General features: G+C 46.1%; 1 protein-coding gene across 2 annotated transcripts in view; it reads right to left on the reverse strand.

The window, feature by feature from the left end:
- The window catches only part of RAC2 (Rac family small GTPase 2), an 85,991-nt gene that overhangs the window by 15,628 nt on the left and 48,451 nt on the right, over positions 1-21,912 (reverse strand). For both annotated transcript variants that reach the window (XM_083156364.1, XM_083156365.1), the window contains exons 2-4: positions 20,173-20,244; positions 15,407-15,524; positions 1,369-1,431 (exon numbers count right to left, since the gene is read on the reverse strand). In XM_083156364.1, the coding sequence (XP_083012490.1) occupies positions 1,369-1,431; positions 15,407-15,524; positions 20,173-20,244 (253 nt within the window). The remainder of the gene's footprint in view (positions 1-1,368; positions 1,432-15,406; positions 15,525-20,172; positions 20,245-21,912) is intronic.

The raw sequence follows: 21,912 nt of genomic DNA on the forward strand, positions 1-21,912 counted from the left end.
TTATGGGGTGTCACTTTTCTGCCAGGAACCGGCCCCCAACACATTGTCTCCTGCACGATGTCTGGACAGCACAAGACGCTGGCATGGAAGATGGGGTACAGGTGTGGGCACAGAGCGGTCTCCGTGAGAGCGGAGGTGCCCAGATCAGCCCTGGACAGCGCCTCTCCCAGCAGGCACAGCACCGCTGCCTATCAACAGCAGCAGCCAGAGCAGGGCCAACTCTGGACAGCGACGTAGGTGGCGTGGGAGCACACAACGGGCCGGGCGTATGGTGCGTCTATACAGGGAGTGTGTACTGGCTTTGACCCTGTATTTGAAAACGTTTTCAAAAACGGGTCTGCCAGGTAAAAAAAACGGCACTTAAACGGTAATATACCCAGGGCCGGCGCCACCACTAGGCAAATCTAGGCATTTGCCTAGGGCGCCGGCCACTGGAGGGCGGCATTTTGCCCCCCCCCCCCCCCCCCTCGTGCCGCCCGGGTACCTGTCCTGCGGCGCTGTGTATTTAAAGCTGGCGGCGGAGGCAGCGGGGGTCCCTGCAGTGCATTAGAAATAACAAGCGCTATCCGCCGGGCTATGCGGAAGCGCTTCTGTTGTGAAAACACTGGCAGCACGGCGCACGCTGATCTCAGCCAATCAGCGTGCTGCCAGTGTTTTCACAACAGAAGCGCTTCCGCATAGCCCGGCGGATAGCGCTCGTTTTTTCTAATGGACTGCAGGGACCCCCGCCGCCAGCTTTAAATACACAGCGCCGCAGGACAGGTACCCCCATCCCCCGGCACCGGACAGCGCCGCAGGACAGGTACCCCCCTCCCCCGGCACCGGACAGCGCCGCAGGACAGGTACCCCCCCCCCCTCCCCCGGCACCGGGGCGCCCCCACCCCGACTCGCCTGGGGCGCTCCGGTGCCTTGCACCGACCCTGAATATACCGTTTAAGAGATGGGGTGAGAAAGGGGTTTTACCTGGCAGACCCGTTTTTGGAAACATTTTCAAATACAGGGTCAAAGCCAGTTATGAAGTCTGAAAGCAGCATCAGTCCCGTATTAGATGCTCATAATGTTGGGAGATATGCTTCGTACTGTCATGCGGGGCTTGCTGTATAGTATTCAGGTTCATTTTGGCTGCATAATCGCAGGTCACCTAACTTTTCTAATCACAGTCATACAGTACTGTAGGTCATAATTTCCTTTTGATCCATATACTGTGCATCCTGCTATAAGCAGAGCATTAATTATAGTATATACTTTTCATGTATTTAAGAAAGTGCACTGTTTCCATTGACATGAAGGTTATGGCTGTTGGCAAATCTAGGCAGAGGTCAGGGATGTGTGTTTTATTCATTTGTTCACATGAATAACAGTTCTCACCTTGGCTCGGACATTTTCGTAAGAAGCTGGGCTCACCAAAGAAAAGCAAATAAGGAAAACATCCTGAGAAAAGAGAGAGAGAGGCTATGAGTAATACTGATTCTAAAACATGTTATACATTAGATCTTTCTTAAAGGACCATAGACCCAATCAATGTTCCCTCTAATTTTACGAAGGCTGTGTGCGGCAAAAGATTTTGGCTGTGCAACTTTGGAAGGAAATTAACATTTTTGAGCGTCACTTATATATAACTGGAAAATGACGTTCAGCATTTGTGTTAACTTTACTTCAAAATGATATTAAACATGTAAACATTCAAAACACAGCACACAATGTAGTTAATGGGTGAAACACACATTAATTGAGTCCACAATTGCAAAAAGGGACCACTGCTGCTTTGTGCGCTCTGTTGTAATGTCTGTGCGCACGTTCGTCGAGTTGTGTGCGTGCGCACGCGTGCACAGCTTAGAGGGAACACTGGACCCAATGCAAATCTGCGAGTCACACAAGTAAGCCCCTTTTCTACCGGGATTTCAGTTTTCAACCTGCAGTTTCTCTGTCTAATACACTGTGCACACTGGCACCCATGGTCCAGGACGGCCCACAATGCATCCATATTTTCAATACTCACCCTCTAGAGTCCCGGCAGTGCTGCAGAAACCACCAGAATAAGATTGTGGCACCATTTTCCACGCCAGCTAGAGAGGGGTATGGGTCATAGAATAGACAGCAACAAGGTAGACAAGCATTTGGTCGACACCACTAGGTTGACATGCATTAAGGTCAACATGACTGATGGTCGACATACAGGAAGGTGGACATGACTGAAGGTCAACAGGGTCATTAGGTCAACATAAGCATTAGGTCGACATGGGGAAGGTTGACAGTCAAAAAGGTCGACATGGGTATTTTTATTTTTTTTGTCCCGAATGTCGACATGGACACTGAAATGTAGCACCGCGTCCCCTCGAATGGCTTGCTGCGCTCGCAATGCTTCGGGCAGAGTGCCTCGCTACGCTAGGCACACTACTTTATTCTCCCACCACACCCTATTGGATGGTAGGGCATGATATACCGCCTGTCGGCTCAAAAAAAAAGTTAAATAGCCCATGTTGACCTTTTGACTGTCGACCTTCCCCATGTCGACCTAATGCTTGTGTCGACATAATGACCCTGTTGACCTAATCCATGTTGACCTACAGTCATGTCAACCATCCTGCATGTCGACATAGTGGTGTCGATCTAATGCTTGTCGACTTAATCCTTGTAGACCTAGTGACTTTATCCCCTAGAAAGCAAGGGGCCCGGACAGTGGGCCTTATTCTGGTTCATTCTCAGAGGCAAATTCCTTCTCAAATTGACAAATCCATGTGCCCTGCAGGTGGGGAAAATGTAATTTGTTCAGAGAGAATTAGGTTTGGGTGACTTATTTTGTTTCTGTGCAGGGTAAATACTGTCTGCTTTATTTTTACACTATAATATAGATCTTACTTTGAAGTAAAACCCCATCCAAATCTAACTCTCTCTGCACATGTTACATCTGCCCCACCTGCAGTGCACATGGTTTTGTCCATTTGAGAAGGAATTTGCCTCTGAGAGTGAACCAGAATAAGGTCCAGTGTATCCAGGGGATGTGTTCGACAGTAAGTCAATAGGTCGACTACTATTGATCAACAGTCAAAAGGTCGACAAATGAAAAATGTCGACGTGCATTAGATCGGCATGGTCAAAAGGTTGGAGCAAGCAATAGGTCGACATTGAGTTTTTCCGTTGTCTTTTTTTTTTTAAAGTGTTTTTTTCATTCTTTACTATACACGTGGACATAGACACAAAAAAACCCCATGAAAACTCATGTCAACCTGTCGACCACGTTGACCTCTTTTATTTGTCGACCATTTAACTGTCGACCAATAGTGGTGGAATGTCAAACTAATTATTGTCGACCCTACTACCCAAATCCGTATCCAGGAGGGCCTCTATCTCTCTCTAAGGGGCCCTGCTCACAGCGTTTTGTGGTCTTTATGAATACTGCTTTACTTAAAGATAATACACTGTCATTATTAATGTGAGCTTGTGCTGATTTCACAATGGGCGGTATTCAATGTGAATACCGGCGAGGTGCAGCGAATCCTGACCGGCGAATATGAGCTCCTGCAGCGAATGCCGCAGGGAGCCTGAGGACAGTGGCAGGCAGGGAGATGGAAGTCTCTCTGCCTGCCCCAGAGCGTATGTGGGGGGGAGGTGGGCTCTCCGGGTGCCAGGCAGCACAGGCTGCCCCCCGGGGGTGCCAGCCAGGGCCGGAGCTACCATTAGGCAGCTTTAGGCAGCTGCCTAGGGCGCTGGCCGCTAGAGGGCGCCTCTTCGTCTGCCCAACATTTAAATTAAGTATATTGATGGCAGTGGCCTATTTTCTCTGAGTCCCAGCATCAGTATTTAACAAATTTATGCTGTATCTGGACTTCCATGGAGGCGCTGGTCACTGCTGCTGCCGCCCACCCCTCACCAGCAGTGCTATCCAGTCAGTGGCAGCAGCGGGTACCAGCTTCTCCCCATCATCGGCAGAAGCGGGGACCAGTGCATGAACGGCGGCACTAACTAATCAGCGGCAGTAGCGCTAACTACCATAATCAGTGGCAGAAGCGGGGACCAGCGTCTCCCCACCAGCAGGAGCAGCGCTAGCAGAAGAAACCAGCGTCTCCCCACCAGCTAGCAGAAGGAACCAACTACTTCCCACCAGCGGCAACGGTGACTTGGCCGGCGGCACCATTTACCTGAAGGTGACAGCAGATCATCTGCGAGGGGGCGCACTAGCCAGAAATATTGCCTAGGGTGTCATAAAACCTTGCACCGGCCCTGGTGCCAGCAGGGGACCGGGTATATTCACTACACCCGATCGTGCATATGTAACGATCGGGTGCAGTGAATATATGAATATCTAATGAGCGGCTCGGCTCCGGCGCCCCCTGCTGGCTGCTGTGTAAAAAAAAATATATATATATTTTTTTTAAATTAAATATATATTCATGTGCTTACAGCACATGAATAAAAATAGCATGCCCCTCCTCAGAATAAAATTCCTGATTTTTTGACACCAAATGTAAAAACAAAACACTTTATTTTAAAAGTTCACATTCCACTTCACCATAAAAAGATAGCGATTGCTACTCGGTGAATCATGGCGAAAAAAACCTTCAAATGTATTCGCCATCTGGTCATTGAATAGGGTGATTCACCGTTTAAGTAAAAAATTCGCCAAACAGCACAAATTCGCCATAAAAACCTGGCGAATCAGGCTCATTGAATACCGCCCAATGTATTGGTTTTAAAATCTGCATTGAGCTACTGTAACTAATGGTAAGCCTGATAAACTTGGCTGCATATTCATGTAACGGCATGCCTAAGGATATCCCCTCTTTAGTTTTGCATACACTGAAATGCACTTATGTTATTTTATGCTCCAAGTGCTAGAACGAGAAAATGGCATGTCATTTAATGTATGAGATAGCGGCACCTTTGAGATGGCTCTTGAACAGTAAATGTGGTTTGTAGGTTGCTAATCAGGGATGGATACGAGTGTGTCATCTTCCCCACCTTCCTTCCTGTAAAATCTTCAGCACAAAACATAATCTCAGATTTGTGATTCATGGGCATATGTTAACATAGTGTGAAGAGCTCCATGACCAACAAATTGTTCATTTTCATATGGGCAAATTAAATTTATATATAGGCTTCGTCCTTTACAACAAAAAGGTGTTGCCGACTTTTTTAATCTCCTGACTTTCAGCAGTTCGGGGGGGGGGGGGGCGCTTGAGTGTGACGTCAATAAGCCACACCCCCATGATGGGAAATTACCCGATTTGCTGATCTCCGTGGAGGTGGGGCTAAATGATGTGATTATGACACTTTAGCCCCACCCCCTCACCGGAGATAGGCAATTCGCCATATCAGGTTATTTGAACGGCGCGGTTAGAGGAGGGGGAATACGCAATCAGGGGGGAGCAGGGGTCCCACAGAAACCGAGAGGGTTGCCCACCTTTCCGAGAGTCCGAGAGGGGGACCCGATTTTCAGGACACTCCCGGCCATTCCGGGAGGGTAGGCAACCCTGTGTTAAGGGCCCTACATATACAGAGATTTGTGCCAGAGATTCATAACGGGAGATTCAGCATGAGAGATTTCACTCTCTCAGATAATGAGCCACATACAGAGAGATTTGTGTCACAGATTAATAATGGGAGATTCAGCATGGGAGATTTCAAATCTCTCACTACTGTCACAGAGAAGTGACGTAAAAAACTGCACTTCATCACAAAAATAATGTTATACAGTATGCTATAGACAGTAATATCCTATCTACCACATAAATAATGTATGTTTCCAGAGACAACGCGGCTATTCTGCATCTACATACCCTCAGTCTACATGAGGGTTATGTTATTTTGGTTCACTCTTTCTCACAAATTACTTCTTAGATGGACAAAACCATGTGCACTGCAGGTGGGGCAGATGTAACATGTGCAGATATAATTAGATTTGGGTGGGGTTTTACTTCAAAGTGAGATCTATTTTGCAGTGTAAAAATAAAGCACAGAAACAAAATAACTCACCCAAATCTAATTCTCTCTGCACCTGTTACATCTTCCCCACCTGCAGTGCACATGGTTTTGTCCATCTAAGAAGGAATTTGTCAGAGAGAGTGAACCAAAATAACCCCCCCATGTGACAATTACCATTGTGCACACCTAGTAAACAAGAATAACATAGCCATAAAAGACAAGGATGTCTCCAATTTATAACCTCTCCAAACTTGCAGACATTAATAAAAACGAGCCCTCCCCAATAACACACAAAAAGGATAGTGATGTGGATACATTGTGCAGACCAAGTGGATCACGCAATATGCTATATTTATAATAGTGTGTACCGGCTACTGGCTAAAAGAAGAGGACGGGCATGCAGCAGCAGCACCCAGCACGCCAGTCCCCAGCCACCTCTGTTTACCCGGCGTCCAGTGGCACCTCTTCCTCCAGCAGCCGCAACCTCCTCAGCCACAGGGCAGCACCGGGAGCAGCGCCAGGACCTCCTCTGCCGCCACAGTTCAGCGCCGGGAGCAGCGCTGGGACCTCCTCCGCCGCAACCTCCTACACCACAGGTAAGCACTGGGAGCAGCGCCAGGATCTCCTCCGCCGCAACCTCGTCCGCCACAGGTCAGCGCCGGGAGCAGCGCTGGGAGCAGTGACGGTATCTTCACTGCCGCAGGAGCCCCCGGACCCTTCCCCGGCTTCAGCGATCGCTTGGAAGGCCACCACACAGCAGAGATGTGCTGGGCTTTCTGAGCGATTACTTTGAATTTTCCAGCGGGGCTGTTATGTATCCAGGGCCGGTGTAAGGCTTCTCAGAAACCTAGGCGACACATCAACCTACTCCCCCCCCCCCCCCTTTACACTGCCAAAATACCCACTTCGCAACCCCTTAAAGCATAATTGCCTAAATTTCCAGAATAAAGACTCCCAAAAATCAGGTGGTCCAGCCTCCTGGGAAGGTGGGTATGGCCCCTGCTTTCCCTGGAGGCCGCCAGGAGGGGACAGGAAAATAGGGATGTATGCCTCAAGGGAAAGTATAAAGGTGAGGTCTTGCCACAGCCTCCACCTGAATTAAGAACAACATGGATCCTAAAGGTGCCCACACACTAGAACGATTTTTGGGCCGATTGGCCGATTTTCGATAAATCGGCCGATATATCGGCCGATATTTACCGAAAATCGGTCGAAAATCAGCCGATGCTCGCTCCCGTGGATCTTTTGCTAAATCTTCTGATCTTACGTGCTGCACAAAAGATCAGAAGATTTAACAAAAGATCCATAGGAACGCACACGGGATCTTAAGGTGCCCACACACTAGAACGATTTTTGGGCCGATTGGCCGATTTTCGATAAATCGGCCAATATATCGGCCGATATTTACCGATAATCGGTCGAAAATCGGCCGATGCTTGCTCCCGTGGATCTTTTGCTAAATCTTCTGATCTTACGTGCTGCACAAAAGATCAGAAGATTTAACAAAAGATCCATAGGAACGCACACGGGATCTTAAGAAAAATCTTTGGTAAAGATGTGCACTTGCCTGAAATCTTTTGTCCAGATCGGACAAAAGATTTGAAGACTAATTTATGCGAACATCTTATGATCGCAGATCTTTCTAGTGTGTGGGCTACACACACAGCGATAGTCAGCCACTTTCTGAGTGATTTACTAAAATTATGTAAAATCGCTCAGAAAGTGGCTGAAAATTGCTCTGTGTGTAGGGCCCATAACGCCAGTAATTAGATTCACCAGATTGCTTGAGATAAGCCTATTTAATCAGTATGGCATGGATACATATAGAGGCACAACACTATTCTGTTGATAACATTCATTTGAACATTCTGCTAAAACAAATGGAAAAAAATATATTATTTTTTAACCCTGAGGGCCAAGTGAATTTGTCAAAATAGGTGTGAAAATTACCAAGCAAACATTGTTATTCATCATAATGACCTGTAATGTTTACCTTATATAGGAAATATAATCTTGTTTTACATAACATTTTTTATTTGAATTTATTTAACAAATGTGAGGGACACTGGCATTTTTAGCGATATTTTGAACATCTCTCACAGAGATTTTTGCAATCAAAGGGTTAGGAAAGATTATTTTATAAAAAAAAAAATTAATGATCAACTACTGTAGCTGGAGTACCCGGCATTTCTTCTTATTTTAAGTATGTTTTAATTGTTCGTTAATTTACGTTGGAGCAGCACATCATGCATCTCTTTATATACTTTGTGCTGCTGGGGGACCCTGCTACTGCCACTAAATAACTCTCAGTGTGTGTGTTTGTGCTATTCCCCTCCTCAAATCATGTCCCTGTCACATACAGCCCTGTCATCACTGACATATCATGCATGTCCTGATATAGCGTGTGCTGCTGCCCCACCCCTCGGGGTGCTAGGGGTGTCGTACCCCCACAGTATTTGTTCATAGATTGTAATTGATATGTGGACCAAGTTTTGTGTAAATTGCTCCAGTCATTCCAAAGTTATACTTTATGCTGAAATACTCTGTGCTGCTGCCTCAGCCCTAGGGGTGCTAGGCTTGCCTTACCCCCGCAGTGTTAAGGCCCCCATACACTATGCGATTTTCGGCCGATTTCATCCGATAAATTGGGTGAAATCGGACCAAAATCGCATGTGTTTGACATCTGATCTGATCACGGCGTCGGACCTACAGAACATAACATATATCGGAATCTGAGCCATCATGGGTGCTTTTTTAGCACCCACGATGTTCAGATCCGATATATATCTTTATATACAGCCCCCCTGTCTTACTAGCAGCGCCCCCCCCCCCCCCCCCCGCATTGACGGCTCCCGGCGGAGGTAGTGCAGGCGGGGACCGCAGGCATCGCAGAGCAGAGAGCGTCGGCGCGGCGGGAGAATAGGAAGAAATCCTATTCAAAAGACCGGGCGGCCGCTGATTGGCTGAGCTCAGCGGCCGCCCGGTCTTTTGAATAAGATTTCTTTCTACTCTCCCGCCGCGCCGACAGTCTCTGCTCTGCGACGCCTGCGGTCCCCGCCTGCACTACCTCCGCAGGGAGCCGTCAATGCGGGGGGGGGGGGGGGGGCGCTGCTAGTAAGACAGGGGGGCGCTGCGGGGGACACAGAGTTGGCAGTACAAGAGCCGGGCAGGAAAAGCTGTCAGCGCTGGAAAAAAAAGCCCCTACAATGAATGGGCAGCCTGTGATTGGCTGAGCGCTCTCTCAGCCAGTCAGCAATTGGCTGAGAGAGCGCTCAGCCAATCACAGGCTGCCCATTCATTGTATGGGCTTTTTTTTCCAGCACTGACAGCTCCCGCCTCCCCCTGCCCGGCTCTGTCCCTGTCCCCCGCAGCGTCCCCTGCACGCTGCCTTAGCAGCGCCCCCCACCAGCAGCCCTGCTCTGCAGCCCCCCCCCCCTGCTCCCCGGGTTTACATGTGATAAATCGAGACGATTTATCACATGTAAAAAATGGCACATCAAGTGCCAATCTTATCAAGCTCCCCCGGGGAGCTGCCGGGGAAGCTCAGGGGGAAGTCGGGGGCGACTTGTCCTCAGGACAAGTCGCCCTAGTGTATGGGGGCCTTTAGTTGCCAGATAGGAAGTCATATGTGTACCAAGTTTGTTGTAAATTGCTTCAGCCATTCCCAAATTATGCAGTCTGCTTAAATACTCTGTACTGCTGCCTCACCCCTAGGGGTGCCAGTGAAAGACATAATAAAAGTGCAGTGAAAGACATCATTGCTGCTGTTTAGTTTTATAAACAGATCTCTTAATCGCTTCAGTACATCATCCAGAAAATAAAAATGCTCTGTACAATTAGGTGATGTGGGCACATTACAGAATTAGGCTGTATTTATGTAGCACTCTGCTATATTTTGGCATCCTGTGAACTGGCAGTTCTTGCTGGGAACTGTCACTAATATATTACTTTTAATGATTTGTGCAATTAAATATAGCTTAAACTTTGCAGTTTATATTTAGAGAAAATACCATCATTTAATTTGTTGCTAATGTCTGCAGATATCTGCAACAGTCTTTTGTCATCTCAGAAGACATTTCTTCAATACGCAGAAGCACATTTCAATATTCTTTGCAGTATTGCAATAATTCCTTTACTAAATAAATCTAACAATGCCTAGCTTTTCCACTGCAGGTGCGCTTTATGGTATCCGGTCAGTAGGCTGACAGTAGGGATGAGCTAGTTCAGATTAGGGGAATCCGGACACCTTCGAGCACACCCGATCTGAGCCCGTACCCAAGCACTGCTCGGGTATTCATGCCCAGACCCAGAGCTCGGAACAAGGCAAAAATGTCATCAACCCGCATCGGATCTTGCAAGTTCCGGACACAATTTATAAGTCCGGGCGGTTTGCTGCCATCTTTACTCTAGCATTGGAGAGGGAACTGAAAGGAGGGGTTCAAGGTACTGGAGGTATGGTTTTGAGCACGTGGGGTGACGATCTGGGGTGGAGACCTGGTGCTGTTCTGTGGTGGTGTCCTGTGCTGCTGAGCTGCCTAGTGCTGGTGTCCTCTCATTGCGCTGCCATGAGTCCCGTCCTGTGGTCATGTGCTGCCTAGTGCCCTGTGGTGTTGTGCTGCCTAGTGCGGTATCCTGTCACTGTGCTGCCATGAGTCCAGTCCTGTGGTCATGTGCTGCCTAGTGCCCTGTGGTGTTGTGCTGCCTAGTGCGGTATCCTGTCACTGTGCTGCCATAAGTCCAGTCCTGTGCTGTCTAGTGCTAGTGTCCTGTGCTGCCGGGTGTGGTACGGGACTCCGACAGTCGGGATCCCGACAGTCATTATCCCGACGTCGGGATCCCGACTGGCCGGAGTCAGACAGCATGGCGAGAGCAAAAAAGCCCCTTGCGGGCATGGTGGCTCGCTATGCGAGCCACCTATTCTATTCTCCCTCTATGGGGGTCGTGGACCCCCACGAGGGAAAATAGCAGGTGGCTGTCGGGCACCCGGCTGCCAGCATTTTGACAGTCGGGATCCCGACATCGGGTAAACGACTGTCGGGCACCCGACTGTCGGGAACCCGTCCGGCACCCGTGCTGCCTAGTGCTGCTAGTCCATTGGTGCTGCTGTATATGTGCAGTTCCGTGATAAAGCTGTTTTTTTCATCAAAAATGGTTATTATTACAAACAGGGCCGCCATCAGGGGGGTGCTGTGGTTACAGTTGTCTCGGGCCTGGGCTCTCTGACAGAGGGAAGGGCTCGGGCCGCTCATTCTGCCCAACACACCCTCTGTTATTTTCTGGCTTTTTAAAATTATTATTAAAACTGCTATGCTGCTGGGGAAGCTGGTGCTGCAGCATCGGGCTGAAAAGCTCTGACACTGCTGGTCACAGAAGCGGGGGAACGCGGGTATACTGGAGGGGGAGTGGGGGGGACAGGGGGTCATAGGTGGGGTGATGACGGACACTGTGAGTCACAGAAGCGGGGGAGGGGGGGGATCAGGGACTACTACTACTACTGAAGAGCAGAGAAGTGCCTGCCCAGCTGTTCTGATGGGTGAGGGGGTCACAATGTATGTGAAATATAGCACTTCCCATACCCCTGAGATGGGTAATGCAGGCTGATAACAGGCAGCAGAGACTACCAGATTATGAAAATGGCTGATATAAGTGGTCATCTGACCATGGGAAGTAGCCAATCAAGTAATTCATTGTATTGCTATAAAAGATGCTCTTTTTATATTTGAGTATAATCTCTGTGATCATTTTTATTGGTTCTTTGAATCTATGGGGCAGATTCAATTAGACTCAGGTTAGATTATGCCACTGTTTGATGTTGGTAAAACCCAGAGGATCTATGTTTTGCAAATTAATTTAGCGCAGTGGAAGGGGAGGTGGGGGAGCCTGTGCTTCCCTCTGCTCCCTCCCCCCCAAGTGACCAGCAGAGCCTGGCGGTAAGTGAGGGGGGTGGGGGGCAGGGACGGATTGGCCCACCGGGAAACCGGGCCATTACCCGGTGGGCCGGTGCAGATTTCCCCCTGGCTGGGCTGCCGACCGTTCTACAAGGGCCGGTGCTGGCGTCATCCTGAGGGGAATATATGCGGTGGCCATATTTGATTTGGGCTGTGCTGCCCTTCTTTGTGACCAGGATGCGGTCGCTGGTCGCTGCTCGGTGACGTCGGTCGGAAGCAGCTGCAGCATGGATGGAACCTGCGTGGAGCGCCCCCCCTCCCCCCGGTCAGTAGTGTTTCCATCCCCCCCCCCCCTGACAGTAGCATTACCTCGCTTCCAATCCGCCCCTGGTAGGGGGCGGACTAGAAATCAGTCCTGCGTCCGGGGCCCCACAATTTCTAGTGGCAGACTTGAATACAAATACAAGTACTTTGAGCTGACTGGAGATTGAGAAAGAGTTTAAGAAAAGTCTGCCATGTTATGTAGAACATGTGAATGATCATGTCTAGGCAATAGTGGTATACCCCAAAGCTTATTACAGTATTTCCACTTTTAATAACATTTCTTATACAATTTTAAAAAAATCTCAAATTTTTTTAATTAATGCCAAAGGTGATCAACTGATGTTTGGGTAATATGTGAGTGCCAAATCTCAGCTGAATGTAGCAAATGGTGGTGGCACCTTGGGATGCAAATTAACAATATAGGGAATGAAGAAGCCGTTCTGGAAGCTCTTAAAGTGAAAGTCCCTTTAACGCCACACTCCATCTCCAGAAGCTGCCATGAGACTGCATTGTGGAGGCTGCAAATGTTCACATGGAGGTCCATGAGCAAATGGTATGCAGACATCCGGGATTAATCAGGCTGATTTAATGTTATAAAATGTTTAGTTAATATGAAGGGGTCCTTTTGATGTTAATGAATAAAGTAATTAGGGGATGATCAACATAAATAACATTGATAATGTGAGGGTTAATTAAAATGGAGTTAAAGGGATCAAGTGAATATAGAGGTTAATTATATTAAATTAGGTTAGAATGATGATGATGATGATAAAGGTGTTAATGATTTTTGAGGAGGGGTTAATTAATAATAAGTAAATTATATTGTTTATCATACATGAGAATAAAGGGGTTTATTCTGGTTCACTCCTTTTGGCAAATTCCTTCTTAAATGGACAAAACCATGTGCACTGCAGGTGGGGCAGATGTAACATGTGCAGAGAGAATTAGATTTGGGTGATTTATTTTGTTTCTGTGCAGGGAAAATACTGACTGCTTTATTTTTACAATGCAATATAGATCTCACTTTGAAGTAAAACCCCACCCAAATCTAACACTCTCTGCACAAGTAACATCTACCCCAACTGCAGTGCACATGGTTTTGTCCATTTGAGAAGGAATTTGCCAGAAGGAGTGAACCAAAATAACCCCCAAAGTTTTATTGCAGTCTCTGAGATGCTCCATGTGGTCACTAGGCTGATCACTGATTTGTTTGTTAATCATTAAAATGCTTGGGGTATTATATGGCAGTAACCCAAATTATCTTTGTATTGTATTTTGGCCGCTATGATACCCTTTGTTTTAATAGGCAGTACATATTATATTATATGTATTGTATGCCAGCCACTAGTATGTTCTCTGTATCATCTGTCATTAAGATCATCTGTTTTATATTTTGATCATAATGATGCCATCTGCACAGTATTGCTGTCACTAAGATGTTCTATATAGTATTTCTGTAACTAGGTTACTGTATTGTATTGTGTATTGTATGGTGGTCACTTGGATGCTTCGTATGGTGGTCAGTAAAATAATCTCTGTATTGTGTGATGGTTAGTAGTCTATTCTGTATTATATGGTGGTCAGAGATATGCTCTCTGTAGTACAGCAGTCACAAGAATACTATCTGTGTTATATGGTGGTCACAAGAATGCTTGTATGGTTAAATAACAGAACTCTTTAAACTGTATTTTGGTGTCTTAAAGTGCCCACAGAAGCATCGATCCCGGCGTGCGTTCTGTGCTTAACTAGCACACATCGCATCGTATGCCTTTATGCGATAAAAAGCTAGTACAAAAAGTATGTGCAGCACATACTTTTTGTACTGTGCGATGAGGTGCCGCGGGAGCGTGCACCCCATCGCATAGCATTGCACCGCCGGGATCGGTGCGTGTGTGGGCACCATTAGAGTTTCTCTATATTTTATGTCTCTTGAGTGCACACTGTGTTGTACTGTACATAGATCTACTGGATGCTCTCTGTATTGTATATTGGTTTCTGCTATACTCTCATTTAGGGACTTATTCTAGTTCACTCTTTCTGACAAAATCCTTCTTAGATGGACAAAACCATGTGCACTGCAGGTGGGGCAGATGTTACTTGTGCAGAGAGAATTATATTTGGGTGGGGTTTTACTTCAAAGTGAGATCTATATTGCAGTGTAAAAATAAAGCAGCAAGTATTTACCCTGCACAGAAACAAAATAACTCACCCAAATCTAATTCTCTCTGCACATTTTAAATCTGCCCCCTGCAGTGCACATGGTTTTGTCCATCTAAGAAGGATTTTGTCAGAAAGAGTGAACTAGAATAAGGCCCTTAGTGAGGCCAATCCCAGGGCATTTTTTCAATCCTTGGATTTGGGATTGAAAAATACCCAATCCCAGGATGCACGCGCAGTCTAATCCCAAAATCAAGGGATTGAAATTTTGCGATTTTGGGGCAAAATGCCGGGATCCCGCCGATCCCAGATTGGCCACCCTATTTTCAATAATGTATGTTGGTCCCTGGCATTCTGACTATCGGCCAGTGTATATCTGTCTCTTGGATGCTTTTTGTGTTTTATATTGGTCTTGCAATGTTGCCTATATTGTGTATTGGTCTTTTAGTTTATATGCATTTTCAGCTTCAGATTTACTTGCATATTTTGTTACAAACTCAATATTTAATTCCCTGCAAAAATCTGTTATTTTCATTTGCATTAAATGAGCCTGAGTCTGCTCTTTACATGTATACGTTTATAAGTGCATAATACTTTTTGTGACAAAATTACACAGGCACAAAAATGTAATTATTTTTAGCTGCTATACTCTGAAAACGGGAACACTAAAGTTGTTGGTGGTATATGTGTATGTGGGGGGAGTAGTATAAATGTGCATTGTATTTACATGGGTTGTGCAGGGCAGCCGAGAGGTATGCCGGGCCCTGGTAAATTTTTTGGGTGTGGCCTAATCTTCGGAGGCATGGCCACCTCCCGTAATTAGGCCACACCCCCAAAGTGTTTATAGGGGGTTGAAAAAACTCTCTAAATGGGGGGGGGGGTGGTTATTGCCGCCCCCCCCCCCCCCCCTCAGCAGAAGCAGCACACACCTACAGCATATGCTGTGCTGAGCTCTCACGCTGCTGCCAGCACACCTCATGCTGTAGAGGTGTGTGCTGCTGCTGCTCCGCCGGGCCCCTCCAGCAAGCCTGGGCCCGGGTAATTAGAACCCGCTCCCCCCCCTCTCGGCCGCCCTGGGGTTGTGTAGTGCCAATAATCAATTTTTTAATACATACAGTCTGTGGGTAGGATAGAGGCCTCAGACGATCATAGTCTTCCTGTCCAGCTGTATCCCATAAGCCAAGATTTACTGGTTTGCTGTCCACCATCACATTTGCTGAATAATTATCGAACCTGTCAGAGAAAGGCAATATGATTACTTATTTACTTTTTTGTTTTATTAACACTGTTCCTAATTAAATAAACGCACTCAAATCATGTGGTGCTTAATGATATAGGAAACAACTGAAAATTAAAAACCACAAAATGTATTCAATACAATAAATCAATGAATAAATAAATGACAAATGACAAACCTCCCTGGGGTATCAAATTAAAAGGTAATCATGATAACATGCAAAATACCCCATTTATAAAATAGTAGTGCAATATATTAATGTCCTCATATCACTAAAAGGACTGCTCTTAATTATATTAATTAATATCCCTGTGAAAATATATTCATCATAATGACCTGATCTACGACAGGGGACAGGGCTAAAATGATAACAATGATAGGTACTTATGTAGTAACTGGGCTGCCGATTTTGAAATCGGGTCCATCGCATCGCATCGCACCCGACCATATCGCATGCGATGCGATGCGATGCGATGCGATGGACCCGATTTTTCCATAGGATTCAATGTTAAAATGGACTCTGTCCATTTTAACATAGAATTCAATGGGAAAAGGGGTCCTTTTCATACCCCTACTATCCAAGTGGGCATGGAGTTGGATATAAACCTGTGGCGAGCGTAGCGAGCCACCGAGCCCGAAGCGTGGCGAGCGTAGCGAGCCCCGCGAGGGGACACAGAATACCGTCCCCTCGCGGGGCTCGCTTCGCTCGCCACGCTTCGGGCTCGGTGGCTCGCTACGCTCGCCACAGGTTTATATCCAACTCCATGCCCACTTGGATAGTAGGGGTATGAAAAGGACCCCTTTTTCCCATTGAATTCCATGTTAAAATGGACTCAGTCCATTTTAACATTGAATCCTATGGAAAAATCGGGTCATCGCATCGCATCGCATGGTCGTATGCGATGCGATGCGATATCGCATCGCATCGCATCTGATTGTATGCCTTAACTTAAGGCATACAATCAAAAAATCGGCAGCCCAGATACTACATAAGTACCCAATGATATATTTTAGCCCAATTTTAGCTAAGATTCCCTTGTTAATCTCACAATCCTACTGTACCTGCTTCTCTAGGAAGTGGGCAAGAGGAAAGAGAATGGGCCACTCTTCCAGACGGTGTGGGGGAGTGCCTTAAAAATCACGAGTTCTGTCTTGGCAGTTAATAAAAACTCTTATGACCTAATGATATTATAGTACAATAGTTTGTAGTTAGCTTCAATATAAATTGTATGAAATTGTGTTTTTTTCTGACAAGTATATTAGAAGCTGACATTTAACAAATTATATCTTCCATATGACGTATTTAATAGACAAGTCTGAGGGAAGCACAAATACAGTACTAGGGGTACTCAAGCAGCTGCCATGCCCACAAAGCTGGTGAAAAACAAGGGAATACCAGCGTTGGCTGAATGATACGATGAAAAATGTATTAACTAAAATAAATCACAAATTAAAATATAACAATTATATATATACTTGCTCCTGAGGAAGCCGGAATACACATAGATTCTTATTCTGGTTCATTCAATTGGATGTGAATTCGCACCCTTGTGAGTGACCCAGATCCCGCCTTGTGAATGGTGGTATGCCGGCCCACCATTTGCAATGCGCGTGTGTTCGCACCGGTTGCGAATGGATGTTTTACACACCCGCGTCATCGGCTCATTACAATGAGAGCGCCCAGTGGTTTCATGGGAACACACATAAAACGCTGGGCGTTTCCATATGGTAATGGGGCGACCCGCCACCCACCCGCCCCCTGCCCTCCGATCGCAAGGTTTGTTCGCTGTGTATACATGCACCCAGTGCATGCACATGCACAGAAATGCGCAAAGCGAAAATATAGGCCCCGTGCGAACGCATACGGCCTTGCGAACAGACCAGAATAAGGTCCATAATCCAGGAAAAAGGCATTGAGATACTTGAAACTTACCAACTGTGACCTACCCACCATCGCCATTTGATCCATGTACAAAATCTCCTGAATGCATAGAGCACCACAGGAAATTGGTATTGTGAGAAATCATCTTTGTGGGATACCTCGCCCCATCCCTAAATGCACAAGGGGTGAGATTTGATAGGATGAGATATTCAGAAAGTGAGAGATTTGGTAAAGATTCTCCAGTTTTTTTAAAGCAGCAATCATTTACACTGTAAAACCAGTGTGATTTTGCAGTGTAAATGATTGTCGCTTTTAAAAAAAGTGGAGATTTCTCACCAAATCTCTCACTTTCTGAATCTTTCATCCTATTACATTTCCCCAGGAATCTTTAGTTCTTGAAAATATAGAGCACATTGGGACTACTGAGACTTACCAAGATATTGGGACTACAGTCACGCCCCTAAAATCTTCAGAGCCCACTAGTGGATCAAGGTATTAAAACATGATGAAACAAAATTTGTGTAATATCTCGGGTACTGAATTTGAATGCCAAGCAATCTTTATCTTATATCATATATAGTGGCAGTTACATACTGTATCCCATCCTCAGTAGTGCTGTTACATAAGTACCCAGTAGGTTTTTAGCAAGAATTTTTTTTTCCACTTTCTGGAATGTATGGTTTTCGGAATAATTTGGATAACGGATATTTGGATAAGGGATACTCAACCTGTATATCCTTTCATTGCTTAAAAAAAATTACAGGTGTAAAATCACTAATGGGACGTTCAATGTTGTAGCAGGCAAAAATGTGCCCTGCGCCTGTCATAATCCTGAACCCCTAAGATGTGATGTAATAGTGTCGCAACAAGGAGGCAGAACTGTCCAGACCAAGGAGAAGCTGGACAGCATCCTAAGGACACTGCAAGCGACCCTGCGGCAGCTTGCTTCCAGGATCAAGCAAAAGCTGAGCAGCTTTGTAGGATGCACGGTGTCATTCTAATTCTATGCACCCTATTTGCCAAATACAGGTGCCATGAGGTAGCGATGGTGCTGCCCACTGAGACAAGCGACCTAAAAGGAGATACCATTCGCCCAGTCTCAGCTATGGTTCTAGGGACATAACCCTGATCACTGTTGCACATTAGTGACTTTTTAAACATCCTTTTTATAGAGCTATATTGTAGCTAACCACTGTTCCATAGTCAGTGTCATAGGTCAGGGAAATGTGATGTTGGTACTTATGAGTTATCCGGGCGTCCGATTTTTAAATCGGGTCGGATCGGGACATCGCATCGCATGCGACCATCGGATGCGATGCGATGCGATGACCCGATTTTTCCATAGGAATCAATGTTAAAATGGACTGAGTCCATTTTAACATGGAATTCAATGGGAAAAAGGGTCCTTTTCATACCCCTACTATCCAAGTGGGCATGGAGTTGGATATAAACCTGTGGCGAGCGTAGCGAGCCACCGAGCCCGAAGCGTGGCGAGCGTAGCGAGCCCCGCGAGGGGACACAGAATACCGTCCCCTCGCGGGGCTCGCTTCGCTCGCCACGCTTCGGGCTCGGTGGCTCGCTACGCTCGCCACAGGTTTATATCCAACTCCATGCCCACTTGGATAGTAGGGGTATGAAAAGGACCCCTTTTTCCATAGGAATCATTTTAACATTGATTCCTATGGAAAAATCGGGTCATCGCATCCGATGGTCGCATGCGATGCGATGCGATGCGATATCGCATCGCATCGCATTTGATTGTATGCCTTAACTTAAGGCATACAATCAAAAAATCGGCAGCCCGGATAACTCACAAGTACCGTGATGTTATAGCTGAGATCACTATTATAATGCAATATACAGAGTTTTGACAAAGCAGCACATTTAATAAGGGCTGGTACTCTAACCGTAGCCATGGAGACACCCATTGAATCTTTATCGCCAACAGAAGCTTTTGAAATATAGTTTAACACATTTTTGTTTTTGCTGGAGAAAGGTCTTTTCTAAGCTTACGAATGGAGCTCAGCGTGAGAAAGCCATTGGGACATAGCTGCCTACCCTCCTGCATTTTGCAGGAGACTCCCTGAAATAGCAGCAATCTCCCTCTCTCCCTCATTAGTCTACCAATCTCCCTCATTTCACCTAGCCCACATTACACTGTTAAATTTTTTGGGAAAAAAGGAATGAGAGACAGATACAATTACATTGAATCATCAGCACTATTTCCCAGAACTTTTACAAGTATAGAATCTCTTACTAACTACTTTAGGGCTCATTTACATTTGGATATACAGTAAGTCATTTTAAATTATACACCCACGCTTCTAGGTGCCACGTTCACAATCTTTTTTCACAATCTCTCCATATATGGAACTAGACACGCCCTTTGGGAGGAGCATGACACGCCCCCTCAATGGGGCGATGTGCAAATTTCTATTACCAACTAAAATCTCACTGAAACTAGTTTTCAAAAGTAGGCAAGGATGCATTGGGAGAGCATATTAAAACATTTGGTAGAAGAAACAGAGAACACTTATACAATATACTGTACAGTTATGGTCTATTTTTTTAAATGATACTTGGGACTGTTTTTGGATCATTTTGCCTAAAGTGCAAAAAAAATAACATGTAAAATAAATGTTCTTTCTTATTCTTAGTAGTTCTCTTTTCAGCGCCTACAGGAGGAGACTATTGGCAATATTATCTGTGTATATCCTCCCTGTGCTGTACCCCATACCTGTATCCTGGTCTAATGAACTTACACAGTTGGGATGTATTCCCCAGGGAAGGCGTTGGTCGTATAACTGATCAGCAGACATGTTTTTCCTACGGCTCTGCAAGAAAAGAGAAAGAGAACATCAGCTAGCTGCTGTATAGTGAGAACAAGGTAAGGAGTCTATTTGATTTATTTGGACATGCATCACTGGCAAAGACGCCTAAACACTGTGCAGCTCCGCCCGCAACTGCTAATAAAAGCAACTTTAGGTCAAAACTTGGCTCCTTACAATTTCTGCGAACCATGATGGTCTCAACCACAATTGGACATTTGGTAGGAAAACATATAGAACAGAAGACGTGGTAGAGTGCAGGTAAAAATATTAATCGTGTACAATTCCAGGAATACAATCTTAAGGTGGCCATACACGGTGCAATCGGGCAGCGGATCAGTCAACATGGAGAGACCGGAGCTGTCTGCCTGATAATTGGAGTGGCTTCATACACTACAAGCAGGGTTGGATTAGCACACAGGGTAAACCTGCAGTGGGCCCTTTTGGGGTGTGTGTGTGTTTTCCTCCTCTTCTATGGATCATGTTACCTTAGTGTATACTGCACAGGACTATGGTGTATTTTCTACAATGCATCTCCATTATTAATCTGGTACATTAGCATGCATGCACTACCATTATTACTATACTTTACTCTCTATTGGCTAGCCAAATCTGTGGCAGCTGGCCACACCCCCTCTGAACACTGGCCACACCCCTAAACATGTGTGCTCTAAATGGTATTCCCTGGTTGGTCCATAATGCTCAGTCTGACACGGACTACAAGATGCAAGGAGGTGAGTTCTATACAGTGGATGAAGGTGGCAGAATGACAGGAGGATTGGGCAGGTTTGAAAACTACTGTATCTAACTGATTCAGACCATTTTTCATCCATTTCCAGACTGTGATCGATCATCATTCATTGCTATTATTGTGCAGCTTTACTGCTACAAATTACAATAGGAAACAAACAATCAGTCGCCCCTAGAAAATATTGTCCATTTTAATATGAACAGTAAAGTGGATTTAAATCTCCATGTTTCTCATTCACACTTTAAACAACCTCCTCCAGTATCAGATGCATACAGTAATAATAACGGTACTGCTTTCCTAGCACGGCGCCTGTCTCATTGACTGTATGCCTTATGTTTAAAGTACTTAAGGCATACAATCAACGCGATGGACCCGATTTTTTAATCTCATGGATCTTATGCATCCATAAGATGCATGAGATCTATGAGATCCATGATATAAAAAATTGTGAGCCCCCAATAATCATTGTTAACGCCACCAGCACTATCAACGCCAACCCGAAGCGTGGCGAGCGCAGCGAGCCCGCGAGGGGCGGCGGTACGTGTCCTCCGACCTTTTCATACCCCCACTATCCACGTTGGCGTGGAGTTGATTCTATATAGCGTGGAGAGCGCAGCGAGCCCTGCGAGGCAATGCGGACTACTTTACATGTATTCCGTGTCCCCTCCCGGGGCTCGCTGCGCTAGCCACGCTTCAGGCTCGGTGGCTCGCTGCGCTCGCCACACTATATAAAATCAACTCCACGCCGACGTGGATAGTGGGGGTATGAAAAGGACGGAGGACGCATACCGCCGCCCCTCGCGGGCTCGCTGTGCTCGCCACGCTTCGGGTTGGCGTCAATAGTGGGGTGGCGTTAACAATGGGGGGGCCATTTCACCCACGAGGGGGGTTAGCAATTAAAATTGGGGTTTTGGGGGCTTTTT

Source organism: Crinia signifera, chromosome 8 (assembly GCF_055691185.1).
Source record: "Crinia signifera chromosome 8, ASM5569118v1, whole genome shotgun sequence".
NCBI classification, from domain to species: Eukaryota; Metazoa; Chordata; class Amphibia; order Anura; family Myobatrachidae; genus Crinia; species Crinia signifera.